Here is a 26,443-nt window from a genome sequence, read left to right on the forward strand (position 1 = left end):
ATGTTTGAAGAAATTTTCTTTCTAATTATGAAATTTCAAATGAGAAAAATTGAACCCCCCCCCCCCCCAATTTTTTTTTTCACATCCCCCTATCCTTTATTCCAAAACTGATCTCAATTCAAATTTCTAATGGCGTTTGCAACAATAATTACTCATTTAAATACATCATAAAATATTAAGATGTAAAAAAGTGCTTGTTATCACTGAATGGTAAAGATTGTTTTAATTTATCAGTTGGTAGTAAAACTGAATATACATTGTATATTGTATAAAACAATGATTTAAGTTGATTCAACTTCCTATTCTGGACAAAGAAAGATAACTCCAATTGAAATTCTTGCTATTGCACAATATTGTGCAATTATATATTTCTTGCTATTGCACAATACTGTACAATTGAAGATTTCTTGCTATTGCACAATACTGTGCAATTGAAATTTTTTTGCTATTGCACAATACTGTGCAATTGAAGATTTCTTGTTATTGCTTAGTACTGTGCAATTGAAAATTTCTTGCTATTGCACAATACTTAATATAATAATTTTAGATCCTGATTTGGACCAACTTGAAAACTGGGCCAATAATCAAAAATCTAAGTACATGTTTGGATTCAGCATATCAAAGAACCCCAAGAATTAATTTTTTGTTAAAATCAAACTAAGTTTAATTTTCGACCCTTTGGACTTTAATGTAGACCAATTTGAAAACAGGACCAAAAATTAAGAATCTACATAAACAGTTAGATTTGGCATATCAAAGAACCCCATTTATTCAATTTTTGATGAAATCAAACAAAAGTTTGATTTTGGACCCCAATTTGGACCAACTTGAAAACTGGGCCAATAATCAAAAATCAAAGTACATTTTTAGATTCAGCATATCAAGGAACCCCAAGGATTCAATATTTGTCAAAATCAAACTAAGTTTAATTTTGGACCCTTTGGACCTAAATTTAGACCAATTTGAAAACGGGACCAAAAATAAAAAAATCTACATACACAGTTAGATTCAGCATACCAAAGAACCCCAATTATTCAATTTTTGATGAAATCAAACAAAGTTTAATTTTGGATCCTTTGGTCCCCTTATTTCTAAACTGTTAGGACCAAAACTCCAAAAATCAATACCAACCTTTCTTTTGTGGTCATAAACCTTGTGTTTAAATTTCATAGATTTCTATTTACTTATACTAAAGTTATGGTGTGAAAACCGAAAAAAAATGCTTATTTGGACCCCTTTTTGGCCCCTAATTCTTAAACTGTTAGAACCAAAACTCCCAAAATCAATCCCAACCTTCCTTTTGTAGTCATAAACCTAGTGTCAAAATTTCATAGATTTCTATTTACTTAAACTAAAGTTACTGTGCGAAAAACGAAGAAAAAGACGACGATGCCAACGTGATAGCAATATACGACGAAATTTTTTCAAATTTTGCGGTCGTATAAAAACTGCAAAATTTCCCTAAAATAACCAATTCCGGGGCAGCAACCCAACAACAGGTTGTCATATTCAACTGAAAATTTCAGGGCAGATAGATCTTGACCTAATAAACAATTTTACCCCATGTCAAATTTGCTCTAAATGCTTTGGTTTTTGAGTTATAAGCCATAAACTGCATTTTACCCCTATGTTCTATTTTTAGCCATGGCGGCCATCTTGGTTGGTTGGCCAGGTCACGCCACACATTTTTTAAACTAGATACCCCAATGATGATTGTGGCCAAATTTGGTTTAATTTGACCCAGTAGTTTCAGAGGAGAAGATTTTTGTAAAAATGAACGACGACGGACGACAAGTGATGAGAAAAGCTCACTTGGCCCTATGGGCCAGGTGAGGTAAAAATATTAAAAAAAGAATGTTAATAAATATATTTTAAAAATACTAATTTCCCATCTAGTCCTAGTTATAACTATGATACATTGAGATACAGGCCATTATTATTGTGGTCATTTTGTAAGGATTAAAAAAATTCTGTATTGATAATTTGCAGCATCAACAATAAGAATTTATAAACCTGTTTTTGTAAAATAGTTGAACACTGAAATGGTTTTAATGACCTTAATTTCAAATGCCACAGCAAAATAATAACAAGTTTTGACTATATGCATATCAAAAGGTGGCCAAACCTTAGCAGGGATTATTTAATAAGTTAATTTAATTTAGTGATAGCAATGCACCATCTTAAAACAAGTCACAGAGATCCCTGTTTCAGAACATATATAACAAATTTATGCAAATCTACCCATCTTTTGTTTGTTTAATACTATAATTAATGAATTGTGGTAGAATCAATATTTAAAAACTTCACCATTTATGACTATAGAACTCAGAACTGACTGAGAAATGAAGTATTTTTCATAAACAGTATAACACATGATAAACTCACTATACATGACTGGATTTTCTCCCGAGATATTTCTTCCAGCAAGTAATGCTTCTCTGACATAAGCTATTTCATCATGGGGCATTGTAGGGTAAAAAGAATTCTGTAAACAATAAGTATTTATATCAACAGAAAATAATTCTTTTACTGTTAGTAAGTTTTTCTAAAAATTATAGTTGTTAAAGAAAGGTCATCTCTAAGTACATTTCCTTTTGAAAAATAAAAACAGTCAAAAAAAATTGATTGATGAAACAGATATGCTTGGCATGTACGGTATTTGAATAGTAAAATACAGATGTTCAAATTATAAATTAACAAATCTGTTACATGTAAAATAAGTAAAGTATCACCATGATAATATATTTAACAGTTACAATTCAAAGGGAATTGTTCAAGTGAAGATGAGAAGTATATGATATAATCTGTATTATCCAATTTTAAAATATTCTAGTCATCTGACATTCCTATTGGAGTCATCTGTTTAAGAAATTTATGTTCTGCATTTTAAAAATCAAATTACTCCAAATGACTATATACCATAGAGGAGGTTCAGTTCTTGAAAACCAAAATATTAACATGAACTTATTCAAACAAAATTGACTTACAATCATTGTTTGGGGATTAAAAGCAATATTCATAAGTGGTCCCATAACAGTTGTTCCAACAGGAAACTCAAGCAACAATGCTAGGTAATGAACTAATAAACAACCAATGTTTTGATCTGTCAAAGTCATGTTCACATCAATATTATATCTGGGATCATTCCATATTACATTTCTAATCACTGCAGCAGGAAAATCCTAAAATAGAAAAAAATATATGTTGGGACTGTTTCAAATTTATTGGGTTGGGGCACTTAAATCATTTAAGTTGATGAAACTTTGCAACAGATTAAATATTTCCAATAGTTTGATGATTTTAAAAACACCAAAATATCCCTGCATGTAGATTTGATGTTTGATGAATATCAAAAGCAGCGATAAGAATGAATATTCATATAAACTTCATGAAACGGTCAACAACAAAATTGGCAAAAATTAACCTCTTTTCACATGTTTCAGTAACATGTTTTATTTCAGCATTTCAGTATAAAAAAGTCACCTCAACCTATGTTGTCCTTGTTAAGTACCAGATGTTTTATTTTATAAGTTTTGTTCAGTTTCTTTATGTATTCAACAGTAATGTATGTCTTTTTAACATTAGATGGACATTCCATACCTTTCGCTGAAACAGTGCATGTTTTTTCATATACTCCATTAAAAAACTAATGCCCTGAAAAACAATGAAATCTGTGAATATAATTTATTAGCAAAAACATTAACTCAGATTAGAGAAGATAGGGATAAGTGTGTTAAAACATCCTTATAGGGAAGTAAATAGTGTCAAAGCAATGTTATATAAAAACTAAACAAGAGGCTTCAAAATGACAGCAAACCATGTTTTTCTTATATTCATTAAGAGTCAATGCTAAAGATATCAAGAGCCATCTCTTCTGAAAAGCAAAATTGAAAATCATTATGAAAATTAGCTTCCATTATTTCATGTTGATGCTTGAAATTTTGCATCTCAATATTCTTTGTCCTTATACATGTCTTTGTGATTTCTATGTTGACTGTACTAAAGAAACATAGATTCCACCACTGCATCAGGTGTATTACCATATTTCTCCACTCAAAACAGTTTTAATAATTAAAGCACAAGGCCAGACAAAAATGCATAAATATCAGAGAAATTAAAAGGCAACATTTTTTGTTGTTTTGGTGCAATGTGCAAGTATTTCTGTTTGTGTGTTTTCATTTTCAGACAGTTAAGCAGTTTTAAGGTTTGTGCACAATTAAACTAGTTTAGCCCCACCACACATTGTGTATGTACCCCAAGTCAGGCTGCGTTAGTTCACATTTTTGAATTTGTTTTTTTAGAACAATTCAGCTTTTCAAGGTTGACCTGTGCAGTGTTTTTGGTAATTCCTATAATCTCATTTTATGTATATGCTTTAATTATTTGTGGAAATACCTGAGGTGGGAACTGTTTCTCTTGTCCAAAAATACATTTCATTGTAACCTCTCTGTGCAATGCAAGAATGACCATAACTCTTGTCTGCCAGACATTAGTTCCTGTGGCTAATGGCTATAAATTAAGAAATAGAAATTCAAACATTAACAGTTCATTAATTTGATTCTAAACTACTTAAGGAAGAAACCAATTTCATTGAGAAGCATCTCCTCTGAAATCATACTGGAATATTTGTGATATGACATATAAATGTAGTGTTTTGTACTTCTGAAATTTGTCTTTAAAACAATTTTTTTTCCCACAGAAAAAGCCAATAATTCAGAAAACAACCCGGTTTGGAGACTGTTATTAAATGTTTTTTTTTTTTGTGTAAGCTCAGTCAACATAAAACTTTTTTGTCCATCCCTTCTCCCTAAGGAGAAAAATTTCAGGGACTGATGTTGTGTCTCTCCCTTGACACTTTTTACGAGTATGGTCTTGAGGAAGATGATAGTTTATCCAAGGGGGACAATAAATGGCGGACACATGTTAAGAGAGAGCCATATCACTTTAATGTAAAAGACACTCTTGTAGTTCAAAGGCTAATGCCCTTCCAATGCAGCGCTCGCACCCAAAAAGTGGAAAGGGATCCGGATAAATACAAGTTGCAATAACTTATTTCCTATCCACAATAAACAAATATGTTTAAACAAAATTAAACTTGCCCAATAGTACAGCAAATTCACTGGCATCTTCTTGTTTATATAAACAAAATACTGGTATCTTACTGAAAACATTCATAATGACAAACTGTGGTAAACTATTGATTTATATGGTGTTTCAAAGTTTCTTTTTTTGTGTACAGTGTTTGTTTAAATATTAAACAGCCGTAAGGTGTTTTTGATGAAATGTTACTTACATTTAAAATCTTGTTAATCTCGCTGTCATTTTGATTAATTGCAGCTGTAACTAAAGTCTCTCTGATCACTTTGTAGTTGTTGCCACAGACAATGTACCTATCCTGGCATTCACTCACCTATAACACAATAATAATGTAAACTTTATCATACACTAATGAAATCAATGTCATTATATCAATTTATTGCATAGCAATATAATATTTCCCACAGAAAGTAACTGAAAGTTAGCGTGCAATAAATTCTAATATATTGCACTAGTGCAATAAATCTTCAAAATTCATGACGTCATCAACGACAAAATCTTAGTTTAAACCAATTTAAACTTTCAAATATTATATTGCTATACAATAAAAGTTTTATTGCATGAATATTGGGGAATATTTTTCCTCGTAGAACATATATTGCACTCGCAAGCTCGTTCAATATATAATTCTATTCAGGACAATATTCATGCAATAACCCTATATTAATCAGTGTTCCAGCTAGGATTTCAAAAGGGCAGGGTGCCAATCCTGAAAAAGGGCATTTAACGCGTGATATGATAATATGAAAAGGGCATGTTTTAATAAAAGATTAATCAAAAATTGTGTTTATTCGTTGATTCACAGGTTATACAAGAACAACATCATTAGCCCATATAGAACTCTCTATCTTTCTACTTTTTATGCTGAAAAACTTGTCAAGCAGCTTGTCACACAAGTTTTTAGATCATTGCTTGGCACAGTTGAGCTTTATATGCAGTATATGTTCTGAAAGGTGACCTGTTTCATTTTGTTTCTATGATCTGGCACATTTTACCAGTTTCACCATTCTACCCCTTCTGTGCTTAGTGGCAATACAGCACAAAACAGCTGTGCTCAGTAAATGCACAATGTTAGGTTATATAGCAACAGTGAAAAATGGTATCAAAAATAGAGAATACAGAAAAAGATGACCAAGGCACCCTACCAACAATGCTACTAAGACCCTCTTTAACTTTTCCTATAACTCAAAATACCTAAACAGATATTTTAGAATATGTAAATGGGTTACTCAATGCTAGGAAAAAATCAGATTGAGTTATCTTTCCTTATTCGTGTGTGCTCCTTCTTTGGAGGATTATAAACAGTACGTAAATATGATGTAAATATGATCACAATACGGCGGCCGAATTTATTATTTTCGGATCAAAAATGAGGGAAGTCAATGACAAATACATCTGAATTTTCTGTTTATTTCACGGAAAACAAGTAAAACAATGTCTTCAACGAGTTTATTATGGTTTTCAACTTTCTGTCATTACGTTTCCTCCATGAAACTACGGTAAACATTGAAAATTGTGCCCAAGTTGTTGTATGCACATTTCTTCGAAGATAATTGCCGACTGACCGATTCTAGTTGAATGAATTAATGTTGATGATCATTAATGACCCATCCGATAAACGGATTACCTATAACAACAGATTGTGACACCAGTTGTAACAGTTGATAAGCTTTGGGTCGTAAACAAAGTCATAAACTTTTCCCCAGGTAAAATTTAGTAATTAGCGTATCATATCAATACGAACAAATTAATATACAATCGATCTTCAAAAAAGGCAGGGCGCCCCGGAAACTGTAAAAAGGGCACAGGGCGGTACTCGGGAAAGGGCGGGCGCTGCGCCCTCTGAAAACGACCTAGCTGGAACACTGTTAGTGCATAGCAATATAATAGTTTAAACCAATTTTTACTTTCAAATATTATATTTCTATACAATAAAAGGGTTATTGCATGAATATTGGGGAATATTGTCCCTCGTAGAACATATATTGCACTCACAATGGATATATTTTATATTAATTAATTAATGCTGAATAAATGGTGTCAGTGGCGTATTCAAAAATTTTCATAAGCAGGGGCCCACTGACTGACCTAAAAGGGGGGCTGCTCCAGTCACGCCTCATTGATTCCCTATATAAACAACCAAAGTTTTTCCCAAAAAGGGGGGGGGCCCGGGCCCCCTGCCCACCCCTAAATCCGCCTCTAGGTATATTTATAAACACCATAAGCAATATGAATGCAGATTTAAACAAGGGTGCACACCCTGAAATGTCTCACCTTCTTTACTTATTATTGATATTATGTTGATAGTCATAATAAGAGAGAAATTAACATAACATAAAAGCTGATCTTTTTTTTTCAAGAAGTCACTGAACCATGAAAACGAGGTCAAGGACAATGGACTTGTGACAAACAGAAACTTCATAACATAGTGCACATATATACATTGTCTTATCGGGGCCTTTTATAGCTGACTATTTGCGGTATGGGCTTTGCTCATTGTTGAAGGCCGTACGGTGACCTATAATTGTTAATGTTTGTGTCATTTTTGTCTTTTGTGGACAGTTGTCTCATTGGCAATCATATCACGTCTTCTTTTTTATAAAATTTGAAGCATCCAGGTCTTCAACTTTCTTAAATTTAAAGCTTTTAAGAAGTTAACCATCACTGCCGCTATTGTCGCCGGATCACTATCCCTATGTTGAGCTTTCTGCGACAAAAAGAAAACAATTTTATCAGACCTTACACATCATACAGTATTCTTCACTGAGCTGTTACATCTCAATTGTGTATTTGTGAGGCAAACTAATCTTGAGTTAATAGTGAGAAATTAATTTTTCATTGAACAGTGCATAGTAAATTGAAATCAATAAATAATTTGAATGTATTTACCTCTCCTCCCATCAATTCAGGCAATCTTGTCCATTTCAAACAGTCGAAATCTGTTCTTGCTAGAACTGCTTGATACATGTCTATACCATACCGTCTACATAGCAGTTTCACAAAGTACTTTCTATAATTTAAAGCAAAATAAACAAGAATGTGTCCACAGTACACGGATGCCCCACTTGCACTATCATTTTCTATGTTTAGTGGACCGTGAATTTGGAATAAATTCTCTGATTTGGCATTAAAATTAGAATGATGTTATCAAAGGGAACATGTACACTAAGTTTCAAGTTGATTGGACTTCTACTTTATCAAAAACTACCTTGACCAAAAACTTTAACCTGAAATTTGCACTATCATTTTCTATGTTCAGTTAACTGTAAAATTGGGGTCAAAACTCTAATTTGGCATTTGAATTAGAAAGATCATATCATAGGGCACATGTATACTAAGTTTCAAGTTGATTGGACTTCAACTTCATCAAAAACTACCTTGACCAAATATTTTAACCTGAAGCGGGACAGACGGACGGACGAACGGAGGCACAGACCAGAAAACATAATGCCCCTCTACTACCGTAGGTGGGGCATAAAAGAATGTGTCCACAGTACAAGGATACCCCACTCGCACTATATTTTTTTATGTTTAGTGGACCGTGAAATTGGAATAAATTCTCTGATTTGGCATTAAAATTAGAATGATGTTATCAAAGGGAACATGTACACTAAGTTTCAAGTTGATTGGACTTCTACTTTATCAAAAACTACCTTGACCAAAAACTTTAACCTGAAATTTGCACTATCATTTTCGATGTTCAGTGAACCGTAAAATTGGGGTCAAAACTCTAATTTGGCATTTGAATTAGAAAGATCATATCATGTATACTAAGTTTCAAGTTGATTGGACCTCCATTTCATCAAAAACTACCTTGACCAAAAACTTTTACCTGTAGCGGGACAGACAGACGGACGAACGAACGGAGGCGCAGACCAGAAAACATAATGCCCCTCTACTATCGTAGGTGGGGCAAAAAAATTAAAAAAGCGTTTAAGGCATTTTGTCAAGATATATTTAGCTCTATTGAAAGACATGCATAATGACATATGATTAAAAAAAGAATTGTCAAGTCTCTTAACAAAACTTATTACATTAATTTCCATTGCTATTTTGTAGATTGTGTACTCAAACCAATATGGGTATTGTGACTTTTATTGTAGAATTTTATAGCAAATGCATGATTATATACCTTGGCCACTGGAGATGACATTCTTCACAAAGTTTCCCCACAGATTCAAACATCCTTTTTTCATCAGCAGTGAGGACAATGTTTTTGTCTCCCATTCCATTATATCCATGGATACAACTTGCAACAACAGACAAAGCAAACTTGGTTTTTGCTATGTCAGCAATCTTGTCCAATACTCCTGTTTCAATACTTGAAAGTGTTCTACTAGCATTTCTTAACATATTAGATGCAGTGGTGTATTCCTTGCAAGTATTATGGTATTGTTGGTAGACAGAATCCTGAAGAATAAAAAGACATTGTTTTTCTAATATATACCATTCATCTGTAAACAAATTCTTGTAAATTTGCTGTTTTAGAATCTAATGTATCCTGGGTAATATTTTCAAAAGTGTACACCAAAACGTACTGATTGGTTGAAAATGTCATAAACAATGAAAATTTAACCAATGATGTGATGTTATTTTCATTTTGGGATACGAACAATGAGATTACCCACAGTCCTTTAGTTTCTGAAAAGGCGAATTCAATTTAATAAGTATAAATAGCTATGGTATTGAATTCAACATTAATAAAGTATAGCAGTTTGATTCAAGTGACTTTACCCTTGTAATTCGTAAATGTGTTACTTATAGATTTTCAATATATGCAGCATGTATTGTTTTAAACAAGTACAATCAAATCCTGTCTTCCAAGTATCTATTAGGGCATGACAAACCAATGTAGAACATTATATAAGTTTTACTATTATAAATTCTCAAAAATATGACATTTCATATTCTAAAATGAACATTTAATACCTTTCTTTTTCCATAAAAAAATACATAAAGGAAGGCAATTTTCCACAAACCCTTTTAAACCTAATGTAGATACAAAGTAAATATTTTGAAACATAATAGTCCTTTTTAAAACTTATCATACCTCCATACACTGTAAAATAAGTAAACACAGATCAATTAGTTCTTCTTGTTTACCACTGTTCTGTACTAACTGTTTCGTGCTCTCAAAATACATGGATAGATATTCTTTCACATTTTCCCCACTGAAAATTAAATAGTGTATTCTATCATTTCATCTTTTTCATTTTTTTTATAAAATACTTTTGAATTCCCCACATAATATTTTGCAAATTAGATGTCTTGCAAAAAATACCAATTGCATATAAGTTTTGGTATTTTTGTGTTTTCTTCTTTTATTAGTGAAGAAAATCCTTTACTGTCATATGTTACAAAAATATATATTGTTAAGTATCATGCTTGAGGCATTGGTTATCTTTCTCTTCTTTTTTCATACAGATAATTTTGTTTTATCATAAATGATACATGCAATAATATATGGTATTAAAACTTTGCTGTAGAATCCAAAACACCAAACTTTATTGTACAACACATATAAACCAACCTTGTCTGTAAAAGGTGCTGAAGCAAGAATGACCGTACCACTGGAGTTGGGTCAATTGAATCCTGAAACACTGTCAGTTCTTTTGATACCATTGTTGTACCCCTTGTACTTTGTCCAATGATGTATGACAGGAGTTTCTTTATAACTTCTTGTGATGGTGGGGTTCCTTCAGCAAAACATAGCTGTGAAACAACCTCCATAAAGAAATTGTTACATCTTTGTCTAAAGTTTTTATACTTGGATAGGGCATCTCTACAAAAGATCTCAAATGCTAAAGCTATTATAATTTTTCCACATTTAACTTAAGTAAAGATAGGTAGCCAATACCTGGTTCCAATCTTTTATTTTATTTTATTCATTTCTTTCCTCTTACTTTTTATTGGTCTATTGTGCGAAATGATTTCAGTGTCATTGACATATACCAAAACCTACCCTCATAAATATGTAGGGCAGGTTGTATGAATAAAATGAAAACATGCAAGGAACTGTTTATATAAGACGTCAGAATATATAGAAAACAAAACAATTGTTGGGTGATTAACATCCCGTGGCAATTATTGAGTGGAAAAAAAACCCAATTAATTCAATAAGCAGGTCGTGTATTAATAGAGGTTGTATGGGTTGAAGGTCAGAGAAAATTAAAACTTTACCTGGAAAATATGGACAGAAATTTTGCCTTTCAACAGGCCACTTATTGACCCCTTAAAGGGTTGCTGAATAGAAGTTCTTAGCTTGCAGAGTTTTACCAAGTCAAACTATGCAGAATAACTCAGTATTGGAAAGGAGAAAGATAGTCCACTGTACATGAAAATTGTAAAATATTTTTTCAATGATAGGAGAATCCTGTTTGTTGTGTGTTTTTTTCAAAGTAAATTTACCATCTACACTGAATATACAGTTATATTTAAGAATCAACTACCAGTATGTTATAATGACTTAAATCTATAAATTCATATGTTTATATTTTTACCTATCATATATTTCCTCAGGACTAAAATTTTGTGGAATCTTAGCATTACAACTCTGACACTGGTGTCTGTCAGCAATCAGTTCAATATAACACTTGTAACAATAGGTATCTTTACAAGGCAGCTTTACTGGTAGATCCATGGAATCTTTGTCACATGTGATAACCCTATCACAGGCTAAGCACTGAGACAGCACCCTAAAAAAGAATTTAAATAATCTATTCTACTCAAATGTATTTTTTTTAAAAGGTTATTGCTTTTTTAACTTCAGTATATGAATGGTACAATTAAATTTGGAAGCAACCAACTTTCATATCTGTATCAAATTCAATACATCTATACTATTAAATGAGAAGACTTCATTTTGTGTGTCGTTTCTCTTCCACTATAGATAAATCTTCGAGTCTCTGTGTCCATTAGGTACCATGCATAATCAATTTTGTCATCCTTGCTTGTGATTATTAAGTTTGGGTTATTTTGGGAGAAAATCAAAAATTAACGCGTCCGGATATTGTTTCTATCATGGGAAGGACTTTTAAGTCTTAGACAAGACTTCCGTTTTAAGGACCGTTTTAAAAATTACACATAAGTACATGGGGACAGGACAATTATTTAGCATTTTTTCTGTAAACTATGATAATACATGTATACTTTAACAATACTAATATGATCATGCATACATATTATAAATAAAGTGTATTTGCTATTTACTATCAATTCCATGTTTACTATCTAAGACAGTCACTGATATATTATATATTAAGAGTCTCTATTAATATACCAATGACTTTCATGGATAGTAAACTTGGAATTGATAGTTACTAGCAAATACACTTTATTTATAGTATATGCATGTCCATGTTCACAGAAAAACACAAAAAGAGTTGAAATTAACCAAAAACAAAAATATAACAGACTTTGGAAAAGGGGGAGTGCTATAAAAATTATCATGTTCAAAAGTACCTAAGCATAAAAACGCAAAAAAAAATTAAAATAGCAGAAAACAAGAATGTGTCCACAGTACACGGATGCCCCACTCCCATCATTTTCTATGTTTACTGGACTGTGAAATTGGAATAAATTCTCTAATTTGGCATTAAAATTAGAATGATCTTATCAAAGGGAACATGTATACTAAGTTTCAAGTTGATTGGACTTCAACTTCATCAAAAACTACGTTGACCAAAAACTTTAACCTGAAGTGTAACAGACGGACGAACGAACAGACCAGAAAACATAATGCCCCTCTACTATTGTAGGTGGGGCATAAAAATATAATTAGGCATTAAAATTAGAAAGATAATATCATAGGGAACATGTGTACTAAGTTTCAAGTTGATTGGACTTCAACTTCATCAAAAACTACCTTGACCAAAAACTTTAACCTGAAACATGCACTTTCATTTTCTATGTTCAGTGGACCATGAAATTGGGGTCAAAAGTTTAATTTGGCTTTAAAATTAGAAAGATCATATCATAAGGAACATGTGTACTAAGTTTCAAGTTGATTGGACTTCAACTTCATCAAAAACTACCTTGACCAAAAACTTTAACCTGAAACATGCACTTTCATTTTCTATGTTCAGTGGACCGTGAAATTGGGGTTAAAAGTTTAATTTGGCTTTAAAATTAGAAAGATCATATCATAAGAAACATGTGTACTAAGTTTCAAGTTGATTGGACTTCAACTTCATCAAAAACTACCTTGACCAAAAACTTTAACCTGAAGCGGGACAGACAGACGAACGAACAGACGAACGGACGCACAGACCAGAAAACATAATGCCCCTCTACTATCGTAGGTGGGGCATACAAATAAATGAATTTGGATAAAAAAGGGAAGGGCTCAATAAGTTGTCCTGTTCCCATGTACCTATTACTTTTGATTACTTTCATGAAATTCTCCAGTCACGAAAATCTTTTACTACAACAGTTTACATATTTTTAACCACTCACTAAATGTCCGTGATTTTGCTGGTATGTTCTAGTAAAGATTGAAAGGTATATCAACCATTCATAGTAAAAGCAAGGCAATGCATTAATGTTTACATACAAAAGACAAAAGTACAATAACTGTAATTGTCCTACCCAAAGTATTGTCTTAAAACTTTTTCATTCCTTGTTTTTAAATGGTCTTCCACTGTTTCAAAGGTTTCTAAAGTCTTCATGTCAGCTTTATCTCCCAGTTTCTGTAATAATATTATGAAACAAGGATAAGACCATAAAACACTCCTTGCAATACACTTGTAACTTACTAAAAAAGACAAATGAAGAGTGAAAATACAAAATTTTACTTCAATTCTCCTCATCAAAAAGATTTATTCCTTTCAGTTCTAATTTAGTCGTGGACTTTTTCTATCCTAAATGTTAATTTTCTCTTTGTATTTTGAGTTTTTTTTTCATTGTTAAATTTGGCTTACAAAAAGACCGAAAGCCAAAAGGCTATTTATAAATTGAGTTCAGACAGACTTACAGTCCAAAGTGCCATTAGTCTTATCACTTCTGTAATATCAGCATCCTTTGACATACACACTTTCTCAATAAAAAGTTTTACGATTATTGTTTTTGTCCAATTAAACCTGTAATAAAAAAGAAGTATAAATGCATATTGCAATCTTAAAAAGGTTTTAATCAAGATTTCAAACATGTTTATCAATTTCCATGAGACAATGTTGGGTTTTTTTTGGAACTTTCTAGGCAATAGGTGATCTTTGAAATAAAACATTATTAAGTATAAGTTTTATTGGAAAAGCCAGCATCCTCTGGTAAATATGTCCTATGTTAAAAATTAAATAAAAATTGACCAATCTGAAGCAAAATTAGACCTTTAAGTTTAGTAAAACTTAGATGAACCACAAAAAGTTTTGGAAATTTTCTGCTTGCATCTAGTGGGATTCTTTTTCTGACCTAAATGAAAAAATGAAGTTTCATATAAACTCTTCAAACAAGAAATAAGCTATCATATACAGGTGTAATTCCACCAAATCATGGTACATCACATCCGGTTGCATACGAAAGTAGGTCTAAAAAAATATTCCCTTGAATTTGACCGTTGTTGGTAATTAATCCTACATTTTATTGCAGTAAAACTATTTCTGTGTCATAAACATATGTCTTGGGTATTTCAAAACACCATTATTTTTTATTTGTGATTTCTATAGAAAATTTTGTAATCTTGAGGTTACATGGTGACTAAACCTTGTACACAGATAGAATAAGGGGAGAAATTTGATTGGTTATCTTCCAATGATGTTTATTTTCTTATATGCAATGAAATGTTATGTGAAACTTTTTCTATAGAACTGGACAGGATAAAACTTTACTCATGCCAAGTATTTCTTTATTTGAAACAAAGATAAATTCTGCACAATTTTTTGAAAAGTGCAAATTTAACAAAGACTAATAGGGGAAAATCAATGGTGGTATTACACCTATTAATATGGGAAGCTGTACATGCACCTATGGCCTTGTGAGTAATCTCATGTGATAAAATTTCTTGCTATTTAAGTGAAATAATACAAAAAATGAAATATTCTGAGTGGATTGAGTCTCCAAAACACATTTTATGAGAAAATTGTCTTGAAATAGGACTGTACCATGAGTATTCAGTTGACAGAACAAGCCATATTATGTGCATATATTTATTTTTTTGGAGGGGGTGGGCTTTTACTCTTTATTTCTTATATTTTGCTATGATAAAACATTTTCCTAGGAAATACTTAAATAAGTATATAGTTATAAGTAGATAAAATTATTTTTAATGTTGAAACGACAAGTTATTCACTAAAAGAGAAGCCTTTTATGTCCCTCTGGAACACGGCGTAAATTTAATTTTTACGTAAGGACTTATTGAAACCTCCATGGAGACAGTAAACTTTTATATGGATTGTTCATTCTGCTAAAATGCTTCAATTACTCATTTCTTATAACATTTCTACCATAAATGAGTGAGAGTTACCCCAATATTTTTATTTACTGGCCTGAAAAGTTGAAATTTTCAGGAAATGAGAGGTACAAATTGACCCAAAAAGACCTTATAAAGAAGACAAAGAAGTTTATAAGTGGTATTTTATCTTCCTAAAATCATCTTGTGTATCATTTTCAACTGTTTGTAGGCAGATAAGATAGATATTTGATCATTTATTGGTCCACACTCTATTCTATCTTGATGCGGCTTGGTTTGGATTTGTCAAAGAAATTTAGCTCGAATCGCTGAAGATGTCGTCTTTCAATATACTAGATTTTTCTCAAACTATTGAACTGATTATGACAAAACTTGACAGAAAAGCTTGAAATAACCAGTATTACAAAGGTAAAAAGTCACATTCAGTTTATTGAACAAAAAGGTCTTTTTTAGGTGTAATACCACCAAATCATGGTACGTCACATCCGGTTGCATACGAAAGTAGGTCTAAAAAAATATTCCCTTGAATTTGACCGTTGTAGGTAATTAATCCTACATTTTATTGCAGTAAAACTATTTCTGTGTCATAAACATATGTCTTGGGTATTTCAAAACACCGTTATTTTTTATTTGTGATTTCTATAGAAAATTTTGTAATCTTGAGGTTACATGGTGACTAAACCTTGTACACAGATAGAATAAGGGGAGAAATTTGATTGGTTAACTTCCAATGATGGTTATTTTCTTATATGCAATGAAATGTTATGTGAAACTTTTTCTATAGAACTGGACAGGATAAAACTTTACTCATGCCAAGTATTTCTTTATTTGAAACAAAGATAAATTCTGCACAATTTTCGAAAAGTGCAAATTTAACAAAGACTAATAGGGGAAAATCAATGGTGGTATTACACCACATAAAACCAAGTTTTTCTGTATTTTGATTTTGAAGATGCTTTCAGGCTTGTTTGACCTACCACATTCTGAGCCTATTTTCCAACATATGAAAGACCACACTCCCCAATGACAACGTAACAGTCAATGGTCAAAATTAACTGTTTGTAAAGAATCTAAAATTAGTTTTTTTTACCTAGCTTCTGTGATGGCAACTTGACACCTTTCTCCATATGAGAATTCTTTGTTGTCAGCAACCTGACTGTAATGGCCAAATATCCTTTCAATTGCTGGTCTGTATAAACAGACTTTTTGCAGCCATATATGTCTTAGTTCAGCCTTATTTAAGGTATCCTTCTGTGGCTTCAGTTCCTCAATAAGTAGTTTTAAACCCAGTACATCTAGTGTCTATTAAAAGTACAAATAGTGGAATCATATTATTCCTCTTGCTAAATTTATTTCAGAGAAGAATATGTTTAAAATTGTGCAATATATGAAAGTTTATAAAAACTGTTTAACTAGAAGTAGTTAGTTTGCTTTGGATAAAGATACTTTTTTCCATTAAAATTCCTTTAAACTTGAAATGGTAATCACCAATAATAAATGACTATAAATATGTTAGGTCAACTCAAATTTGAACTGTTACAGTTTTTTTACATGTTTTTTATTTGTATACGTAGTAAAATTACTAGAGATTTTCATATTTAATACAACCAATGACAATCATCTTAAATCAGGCAATTTTGATGAATTCTATGTCACAGTGGCAAAACATTCTCAAGTCCTTTTTGGTAGATATTGTATTGCACATGAGTTTTGCTGTTTGAATTTTCAATTCAATTAAAAAAAAGTTGTCATTTGTGAGCATTAACTCCTATAGAAAGTAATCTGATAACTTTGGTGGTAATGTAAAGTAGTTAGATCATGACATTTTGTGCATTTTTATCTCTTTTTTTTGTTTTTGTGTTTTAGTGGTTACAGACGAGATGTTTGAAAAAGTTGACGATGGAAACCAATGAAGACAATAGCTCAAATAGCTTATAGAGCCTTATACTATTCTACTTTGAACCATTCAGGTTGACAATCAGCTAAAACTGGTACTGTTGTACTATAAGAAGATTTTTATTTTCTATTTTTGAATTTGTGAAAAGAGTGACTTATTTAAGAACCAACGATCTTAAATTTGTGTAAAGGAATACTATTAAATTTTCTTAAAGCCTTGATTCAAGATCTTAACTTACAACTTCATCACTGGTTACCAGATTACAATTCTGATTGTCCTTCACAAATTTCAACACCTCTTTACTGCAGTCTGGCCATACACAGACAATTTGAGAAAAGTTACTAAATCTAGTGTCATAAATGTTGAATACTAAATGACAACCAAAAATTGTTGATAAAAGCCTTCCATATTCTCCTCTTAACATCTTCCTACATCCTGTGTCAATACTCTCACAAATGAGCTACAAAAAGATATGCAATTAATGTTTACATCAATCAATTCCTACAAATTCTAAAAGAAGTTATGAGAAAAAGTATCAATTCAATCCATTATAATACTCTCATGTTTTTGTAAGACTAATTGACAAACTTCTCTGATCTAATCATAGAACAAGAATGTGTCCCCAGTACATGGATGCCCTATCAGCACTAACATTTTCTATGTTCAGTGGACCGTGAAAATGGGGGAAAATCTCTAATTTGTCATTAAAATTAGAAAGATCATATCATAGGGAACATCTGTACTAAGTTTAAATTTGATTGGACTTCAACTTCATCAAAAACTACATTGCCCAAAAACTTTACCCTGAAGCAGTACAGACGTATGAACGGAGGGTCAAAAGGATGAATAAATGGACAGAAGGATGAATGAACAAACGAATGTAAGAACCAACAAACAGATGCAATCAGAAAACATAATCCCCATAAATGGGAAATAAAAATTAGCAACATAAATTCCAGATAGCAGCGAATCTTTTGACCACTACCAAAGTTTGTTAGTTTTATCAGTCCTAGTTTTAATAGGTTTCGTGGGGGAATATTTATGATGTGATTACAAGTATATTGAACATTGTGAAATACTTTTTTGCAGATAAGGATGGATATTGTCCAATTGAAATCCTGTCCACTTTAGTGACATCACAAAATTTTAACTTAGATAAGCAACATGAAGATTGCCACATTGTGAGCAGGACCTGTTGATCTTCTGAGGCACCAGAGATCATCAATGATTGTTGGTGGGTTTTCTGTTGCCCAATCTTTTTTTTGTGTTCTCGTTTTCTGTGTTTTGAAATGATGGCTTATCAGTTTGTCTGTAAATTATGAGTTTGGAGTAATCCTTTGTATCTTTCGGCTCTCTTTGATAATTTCATATACGTTTGTTTTTTCATACAAGTGTTATAACAAATGTTCTGGCAAAAGGACAAGTTCAGTTTAATTTATCCAAAGTTATTTCCCTGTTTCCTCTACAAGTAAAACTTCTTGCTTTTTGAGTTTTTACCTTGAAGTTTCAGCTATGCAAGTTTGGTTTCAACACCTGATATTTTTCAACTAGAGGCTCTAAAGAGCCTGTGTCGCTCACCCTGGTCTATGTGAATATTAAACAAAGGAAGCAAATGCATTCATGACAAAATTGTGTTTTGGTGATGGTAATGTGTATGTACATCTTACTTTACTTTAACAGTCTTGCTGCTTACAGTTATCTCTATCTATAATAGTATCCAAGATAATAACCAAAAACAGCAAAATTTCCTTAAAATTACCAATTCAGGGACAGCAATCCAACAACGGGTTGTCCGATTCATCTAAAAATTTCAGGGCAGATATAGATCTTGACCTGATAAATTTTTTTACTTCATGTCAGGTTTGCTCTTAATGCTTTGGTTTTTGAGTTATAAGCCAAAAACTGCATTTTACACCTATGTTCTATTTTTAGCCCTGGCTGCCATCTTGGTTTGATGGCTGGGTCACCATACACATTTTTTAACGAAGATACCCCAAAGATGATTTGGGCCAAGTTTGGATTATTTTGGCCCAGTAGTTTCAGAGGAGAAGATTTTTGTAAAAGATAACTAATATTTACGAAAAATGACTAAAAATTGACTATAAAGGGCAATAACGCCTAAAGGGGTCAACTGACCATTTCAGTCATGTTGACTTATTTGTAGATCTTACTTTGCTTAACATTATTGCTGTTTACAGTTTATCTCTATCTATAATAATATTCAAGATAATAACCAAAAACAGCCAAATTTTCTGAAAATTACTAATTCAGGGACAGCAACTCAACAAGGGGTTGTCTCATTCATCTGAAAATTTCAGGGCAGAGATCTTGATCTGATTAACAATTTTACCCCATGCCAGATTTGCTCTAAATGATTTGGATTTTGAGTTATAAGCCAAAAACTGCATTTTAACCCTATGTTCTATTTTTAGCCATGGCGGTCATCTTGGTTGGTTGGCCGGGTCACAGGACACTTTTTTAAACTAGATACCCCAATGATGATTGTGGCCAAGTTTGGATTAATTTGGCCCAGTAGTTTCAGAGGGGAAGATTTTGGTAAAAGATAATTAAGATTTACGAAAAATGGTTAAAAATTGACTATAAAGGGCAGTAACTCCTAAAGGGGTCAACTGACTATTTCGGTCATGTTGACTTATTTGTAAATCTTACTTTGCTGAACATTATTGCTGTTTACAGTTTATCTCTATCTATAATAATATTCAAGATAACCAAAAACAGCAAAATTTCCTTAAAATTACCAATTCAGGGGCAGCAACCCAACAACGAATTGTCTGATTTGTCTGAAATTTCAGGGCAGATAGATCTTGACCTGATAATCAATTTTATCCATGTCAGATTTGCTCTAACTGCTTTGGTTTTTGAGTTATAAGACAAAAACTGTATTTTTCCCCTATGTTCTAATTTTAGCCATGGCGGCCATCTTTGGTTGGTTGGCCATGTCACCAGACACTTTTTTTAAACTAGATACTCTAATGATGATTGTGGCCAAGTTTGGTTTAATTTGGCCCAGTAGTTTCAGAGGAGAATATTTTTGTAAAAGTTAACAGAGACGGACGACAACGACGGACGCCTGACGCCAAGTGATGGGAAAAGCTCACTTGGCCCTTTGGGCCAGGTGAGCTAAAAAGCTTACTGTGAAAAAATCACAGTTGATAGGACAATTTTCAAGAAATTTGATTAAAACATCTATCCTTTAAAAAATTGGTTTATTGTTACAATACTAAAAGGTTTTGCATTGGTTAAAAACAAAAATATAGAAGTTTTAGTCTTAAACTTCTAAATTTTTGTTTTTAACCAATGCAAAACCTTATTAATAACCAATAATTGTGTCAAATCTACTCACATCACACTCTTCCACAGACTTGACAGGATAAACCATATGAATAAAATCTTTATAATAAGATTTCAAAATCTCTTGTGTACCAATGTCCTGCATATCTAACAACAGTTGTCCTAATGGTAAAGCTTGGAAAATAGCTGATGCTTTCAGAACCACACCCATAAAATCATCTAAATAATGGAAGGAAAAACTATAGTTTATAAACAGATACGAAAATAATCAATTGTAAAATAAAATTCTAGCAATTATGATTGACTTTGGTAGAAATTTCTTCTAGGATTGAATGATTGATGTTTGCTTCACATCTTATTAACTCAAAAGTCAGTATCATATTAAAGTTTTTTGTTTGGAGTAAAAACCATACCAAAAGCAAGGTAACTTCATTCAATAGACCACTTTCGAGTTCATCCGTCACCGGCAAAAACTCGTCAATTATACAGGCCTTTATGACGTCATTTACCAGATAGAGGGGCTCGCCTGTATCCCTGCACTATTTACGTTCATCAAGTGTCTCAGTGATCGTCTTTGTGCAGGATAAACTAGAAATAATGGTTGCTTTGTAGGTACTTACTGACATTTCCCTAATGACAGCAGTGTTGATTGTCAATTTTGAGAATTCAATTTGCCGAATAATTCGTACAATATAGAATTATAGTTTTCCAACCACTCGCTCAACATTGGAAGGAAGTGACGACGCCCCTAAATGCACAAATGACGATGATAAAGGCGCGTATAATTGACGAGTTTTTTCCGGTGACGGATGAACTCGAAAGTGGTCCATTTAAATGAGTTGATAATTCTTAAAACACATATGTACAATTTAACATAAAATAGAACTAGATAATTACAGTTTTCTTCATTGTATTTTCCCTTTCCATCAAAATTTGTCTCAGCATCACTGTGTAGAACGCCACAAGAAGCTGGTATTTGGTAAAATGATGAATCCATAATAGGAATTCAATTCTGTATAAATCATGCGGAGGGAAGTTGTCTTAAGGAGTTTTTTATCCAGAAATTTGCATATCAAGCCTCAAAATCTGCAACACAGAAAACTAGGGAGAGGTGTTTGAGAAAACAGAGCACTGAAAACTACTGCTACTGCTTGCAGGAAATAGATTGTGTTTCAGTTCCTTCTGTGCAGTTCATTATATGGTACTAAGAATTCAAAAAAAAAAGAAATTTTAATATTTGAAATTACTTTGATATTTTTTCTTTGCTTTGAAATTGTCACCCTGTGTCAAACATAGTCGACACCCTGCATGTGGCGTTCTACACTGAGTATTGAAATATATTTCTTTCTTGAGAATTCCACATACCTTTATTTTCTACTGATTCTCTAGTATTTGTCAAAATCTCATCTATCTGTCTAAATATGAGCCAGGAAAATGGCAAAACTGAAGAAAAAGCAATACCAGACTTTGATGTTGTTTTAACTTCTACTTCTTTTAGCTCATTCTGCTGTTTTGGTGACACTATTGTTGAGTACTTCAATCCAGTAAGTTCTACATCAGTGAAAATTCGTAACCAGAGCTGACTTTGCCATTCATGTAAATTCCTCATCATAAGAACGTCCAAGTTTCTATTTGTATCTATGAAGGAGATAATTCCTGCCAATACTTGTACCACTTTTGATTCTAAGTACTGGTTTGCATATTTCCTATTAAAAAAAAAAGTCATCCACATAAATAATATGAGTGACAAGCATGAAAAAAAAAGTCTGGAAAACTGATTTGCCAGAGTGATGGATGGACAGACAGTACGACGGACGGACAGATGGATGGACAGAGTGCAAACCTTAATTCCCCTTCGACTTATTCCGTAGAAGACTAAAAACCATACCTGTCAAAACATCAGTTCTACGAAGAATACCTTTTTTTATCTGTATAATACAAAGACTTTTTTTGTTATCAATAATGTTTAATAGTTGTGCTTAATATTTTATGACTGTGTGTTTATACAAGAATAAAAGCAAACCATTCAGAGAGTTCACCACAACTATGAACACAAAAAATGAAGGAATTATTCTTTGTCTCTAGAGATAAAGTCAGAACCATAAAATTTGACATGGAACTCATTTTCTTCATTATGGAAGCTAATATTTCTATGTTTTCAACAAAGTTAATTCATCAAAAATAAGTAAAAAGTTTATTGTATTCACCAATTCCTAATAAGCTGTATTTTTCTCAATTCAAAATTGACAAGAAACTTGATAACCAATGTCTGTAATTCAATATAAATAATATTAAGGAATCCTTACCTGAATGTGCCAGCTTTGTTTACATTCCCCAATTTGCATGCCTCTACAGACAGCCAGTTCTTAGACAATACTTCATGACTTTCTTCTCTTTCTTTTATAATTCTAGTTGTTTGCTGAGCAAGTGCATTTAATAATTTCTGGCCTTTCTCTGTAATAAAGAATTATGTTTTATTCTTTATGTTTAAATATCTCAAACAAACTTCAATATATTACTATGCCCCACCTACGATAGAAGAGGGCATTTTGTTTTTTTAAGTCTGTGTCAATTTGATTTAAGTTATCCCACTGCATAGGTAATGAGCAGCCTGCAAGGCTATAATAAAACCAATAGTACATTTAAAATAAAGAATTATAAGCATTTGAATTAAGGGCATACGATACAGTTTTGATCCTGTATTTATTTACAAGTTCATGAAAATTTGCATATAGGCTATTTTTTACCTGATTAAATCAAATATGTAATAAAATATATACCTTCATGTGCTACTTTTTGAGGAAAATGAGGTCGAAATTTTGTATAATTGCTTGAAATTCAGATTTGTGGCCGTAATTTCTTTTCCGAAAGAAAGACATAACTTTTTTGTTTTAAAAGATAAAAACAAATTGTTTTTTGTTAAATAATCGGTAATTTCTGTATTTTATAAATATCTTTAAAAAATATGCAATTTTTTATTCAGAGATAACTCATATTTATCAAATGTTCATGAATTGAGGAAAAAACGTAATTTTTTACTGCATGTTTAACACAATTAAAAAAAATCCTCTATTTACAGTTTTATAAAATTTGGGTCACATAATCTCCCTGCAAAATGAAACCAAATGCCGTTTTGAAAAATAGGGGTCCATGAACTCGTCTTCAAATTAAATCAGTTTGAATGATAAAAATCAGTCGAAAAATGCATCTTTTCCCGATATGTCACAGTTTGACGTCGTGAAAATAACAAATTACGTTAGCAACGTCATTACCTTCCCTGTAACTGTATCGTATGCCCTTAACATATAAAGAGATATAATATAGACAATTTTTTATAATTTTGCTTTGGTAGAGATTATCTTATGCCAACATTATAAGGATACACCTTTCAGAAGTTCACTCTACAAACCTTCCACAGTAAATTTGTCTTATAAATGCAATAAAATACCTGAAGCATCTTCCAATGTTGTTGATATAATTTTGAGTCTTTCTGTTGTCCTAGGTGTGTCTGTATCAATATCTCTTAAACTTGCTAAAGCAGGATGAATACAATTCATAACAAATTGATTAACATCAATATTCTTTTTCTTAAAACCAAGTGTACGTGCTGAACCAATTGATCTTTGTCTAAAACTAATGTCTTGTTCATAATTCTGCCTCAACATCATCATTTCCAATTCATTAGGTTGGTTTTCACCAGAAAGTCGAGTATCCAATCCTAATTCATCCTTTTGTTTTCCACCAGATAGTATTTCACCAACAGATTTTCCATACATATCAAATACTGATGGGAGTATCTTTGAGATTCTAATGTCATCTATGTGAACAGACTGCCATAAACCACACTGCAAGTTAAAAACATAATACATTATTTGCAATTTAAATATTTTTGTACTATAAAGCCATCATCAGATATTCTATCATTATAACAGCACAATCAGATAATTTTTTTAAGCCTCGGTCACACATTACTGTTTAGCTCGAATTGACACTTAACAGATAAATTTTTTTCAATCCGTTCATGTTCGTTGTTATCCCTTAGACGTCCATTCTGTCTTTTGGAAAATTTGGAGCATGTTCAAGGCTTTGAACGTCTGTTGAGGCGTCCGTTTTGTATGGTACTCGTCCTTTACGTTTCCATTTTGTTCTGTTACGTGTCTGTTATACATCTGCTGGAGGTTTGGAAGATAAATTCACAAACGGACTTCTACCAGACATTTAACGGATAAAATGGATGTTGAACAAATGAGAAACAGACTTCTACCGGACCTATAACGTATAAAACAGATGATGAACAGATCTGAAACGGATAAACGCCAACTGAAAATTTCGTGTCAGATTTCTTAAGGTTTTTGAATTCTTATAATTCATAATCGAACTTAGAGTAAGGGCAATTATTCACAATTAACCACCTCTTATTCAGGTCAGACACTAACCTTTTGTGATATTTTGAAGAATAAACCAAAACCAGTTACACCTAAACATTTTGAATATTTAGGCGATGTACATGTATTACTATTGTCGCCTTTAATTTTTCCGTATATATTGTTCATCTGTTTTATCCAGTACACTTCCGTTAGGTTTCCATTTTATGCGGTACTCGTCCGTTGGATGTGCTTTCATCGTCCTGTACGTTTCCGTTTCTTGTATGTTACATATCCGGTGTGTGTTATTTAGGCATCCATTACACGTCCATTTTATTCGGTCAGTATATCAATCGACTCCCAACTGATAACAATTTTGTCAACAGGCAACTTTTCATCTGTTAGGCATCCATTCCTGCTATCCTTTAAAGTGTGACCGAGGCTTCAAAGATAACATTGATTTGACTTTTTTTTTTTAAATGTATCATTAAAACAGCACAATCAGATCAGATTATATCATTAAAATGAAAATTGATTTTTAAGGGAGCATTAACTGTCAAATTTGTGATCTCTAATTTGACATAAATTCTCATATATGATTCATAATATATTTAAAAATAAATATAAATTACAAAAAAAATAAAAAAAATAAAAGATAACATTGATTTGACTCTCTGATACGACTCTTTTTAAAAAATGTATCTATCTGCATGATTTCATGTTATATATAAACAAGAATGTGTCCCCAGTACATGGATGCCCCACTCGCACTATCATTTTTCTATGTTCAATGGACCATGCAATTGGGATAAAAACTCTAATTTGGCATTAAAACTACAGAGGTCATATCATAGGGAACATGTGTTTTAAGTTGAACTTCATAAAAAAACACCTTGACCAAAAACCTTAACCTGAAGCAGGACAGACTGAGTAACAAAACGACACACAGACCAGAAAACATAATGCCCCTCTTTTATGGTAGATGGGGCATAAAAATATGTAAAACATGTTTTTACTTCAATATGAATGATTTTTTGTGGACCAAATCAGTCAAAGAAATGGGTTGTTTTTTTCAAGGACACTCCTCACATTTCAAGGTTGTCATTCTTTTCTTTTTAGTACCTGAACACACATATGGCATGTGTAGCCTATTTATAGCTCAAGGTCCTGTAAGGGTTACATCAATTTGGGTTTAACAAAGGTTGAAATATTGACTTGCAAGTCTAAATACAATTGCGATGTTTTTAAAACCATTTTGACCAAATGGAACAGGAATAGACACAATAAATACATTTGATTGATGAATTTTGCACTTCTATACTTAAACCTGATAAAACAAATTTAGCAATAGTAGACAAGTGTTATTTCCGC

The 26,443-nt window shown here is 32.1% G+C and overlaps 1 protein-coding gene across 1 annotated transcript in view; it reads right to left on the minus strand.

The window, feature by feature from the left end:
- The window catches only part of LOC134700396 (E3 ubiquitin-protein ligase RNF213-like), a 120,412-nt gene that overhangs the window by 35,383 nt on the left and 58,586 nt on the right, over window positions 1-26,443 (minus strand). Inside the window, exons 38-55 of the mRNA XM_063561784.1 lie at window positions 24,157-24,553; window positions 23,015-23,162; window positions 22,074-22,414; window positions 20,761-20,927; window positions 17,635-17,856; window positions 16,590-16,801; window positions 14,069-14,174; window positions 13,684-13,784; window positions 11,598-11,792; window positions 10,628-10,879; window positions 10,148-10,268; window positions 9,230-9,507; window positions 7,987-8,107; window positions 5,294-5,410; window positions 4,396-4,509; window positions 3,601-3,654; window positions 2,988-3,182; window positions 2,386-2,485 (exon numbers count right to left, since the gene is read on the minus strand). Of these exons, the coding sequence (XP_063417854.1) occupies window positions 2,386-2,485; window positions 2,988-3,182; window positions 3,601-3,654; window positions 4,396-4,509; window positions 5,294-5,410; window positions 7,987-8,107; window positions 9,230-9,507; window positions 10,148-10,268; window positions 10,628-10,879; window positions 11,598-11,792; window positions 13,684-13,784; window positions 14,069-14,174; window positions 16,590-16,801; window positions 17,635-17,856; window positions 20,761-20,927; window positions 22,074-22,414; window positions 23,015-23,162; window positions 24,157-24,553 (3,241 nt within the window). The remainder of the gene's footprint in view (window positions 1-2,385; window positions 2,486-2,987; window positions 3,183-3,600; window positions 3,655-4,395; window positions 4,510-5,293; window positions 5,411-7,986; window positions 8,108-9,229; window positions 9,508-10,147; window positions 10,269-10,627; window positions 10,880-11,597; window positions 11,793-13,683; window positions 13,785-14,068; window positions 14,175-16,589; window positions 16,802-17,634; window positions 17,857-20,760; window positions 20,928-22,073; window positions 22,415-23,014; window positions 23,163-24,156; window positions 24,554-26,443) is intronic.

This window comes from Mytilus trossulus, unplaced genomic scaffold (genome assembly GCF_036588685.1).
Source record: "Mytilus trossulus isolate FHL-02 unplaced genomic scaffold, PNRI_Mtr1.1.1.hap1 h1tg000138l__unscaffolded, whole genome shotgun sequence".
Taxonomy (NCBI): Eukaryota; Metazoa; Mollusca; class Bivalvia; order Mytilida; family Mytilidae; genus Mytilus; species Mytilus trossulus.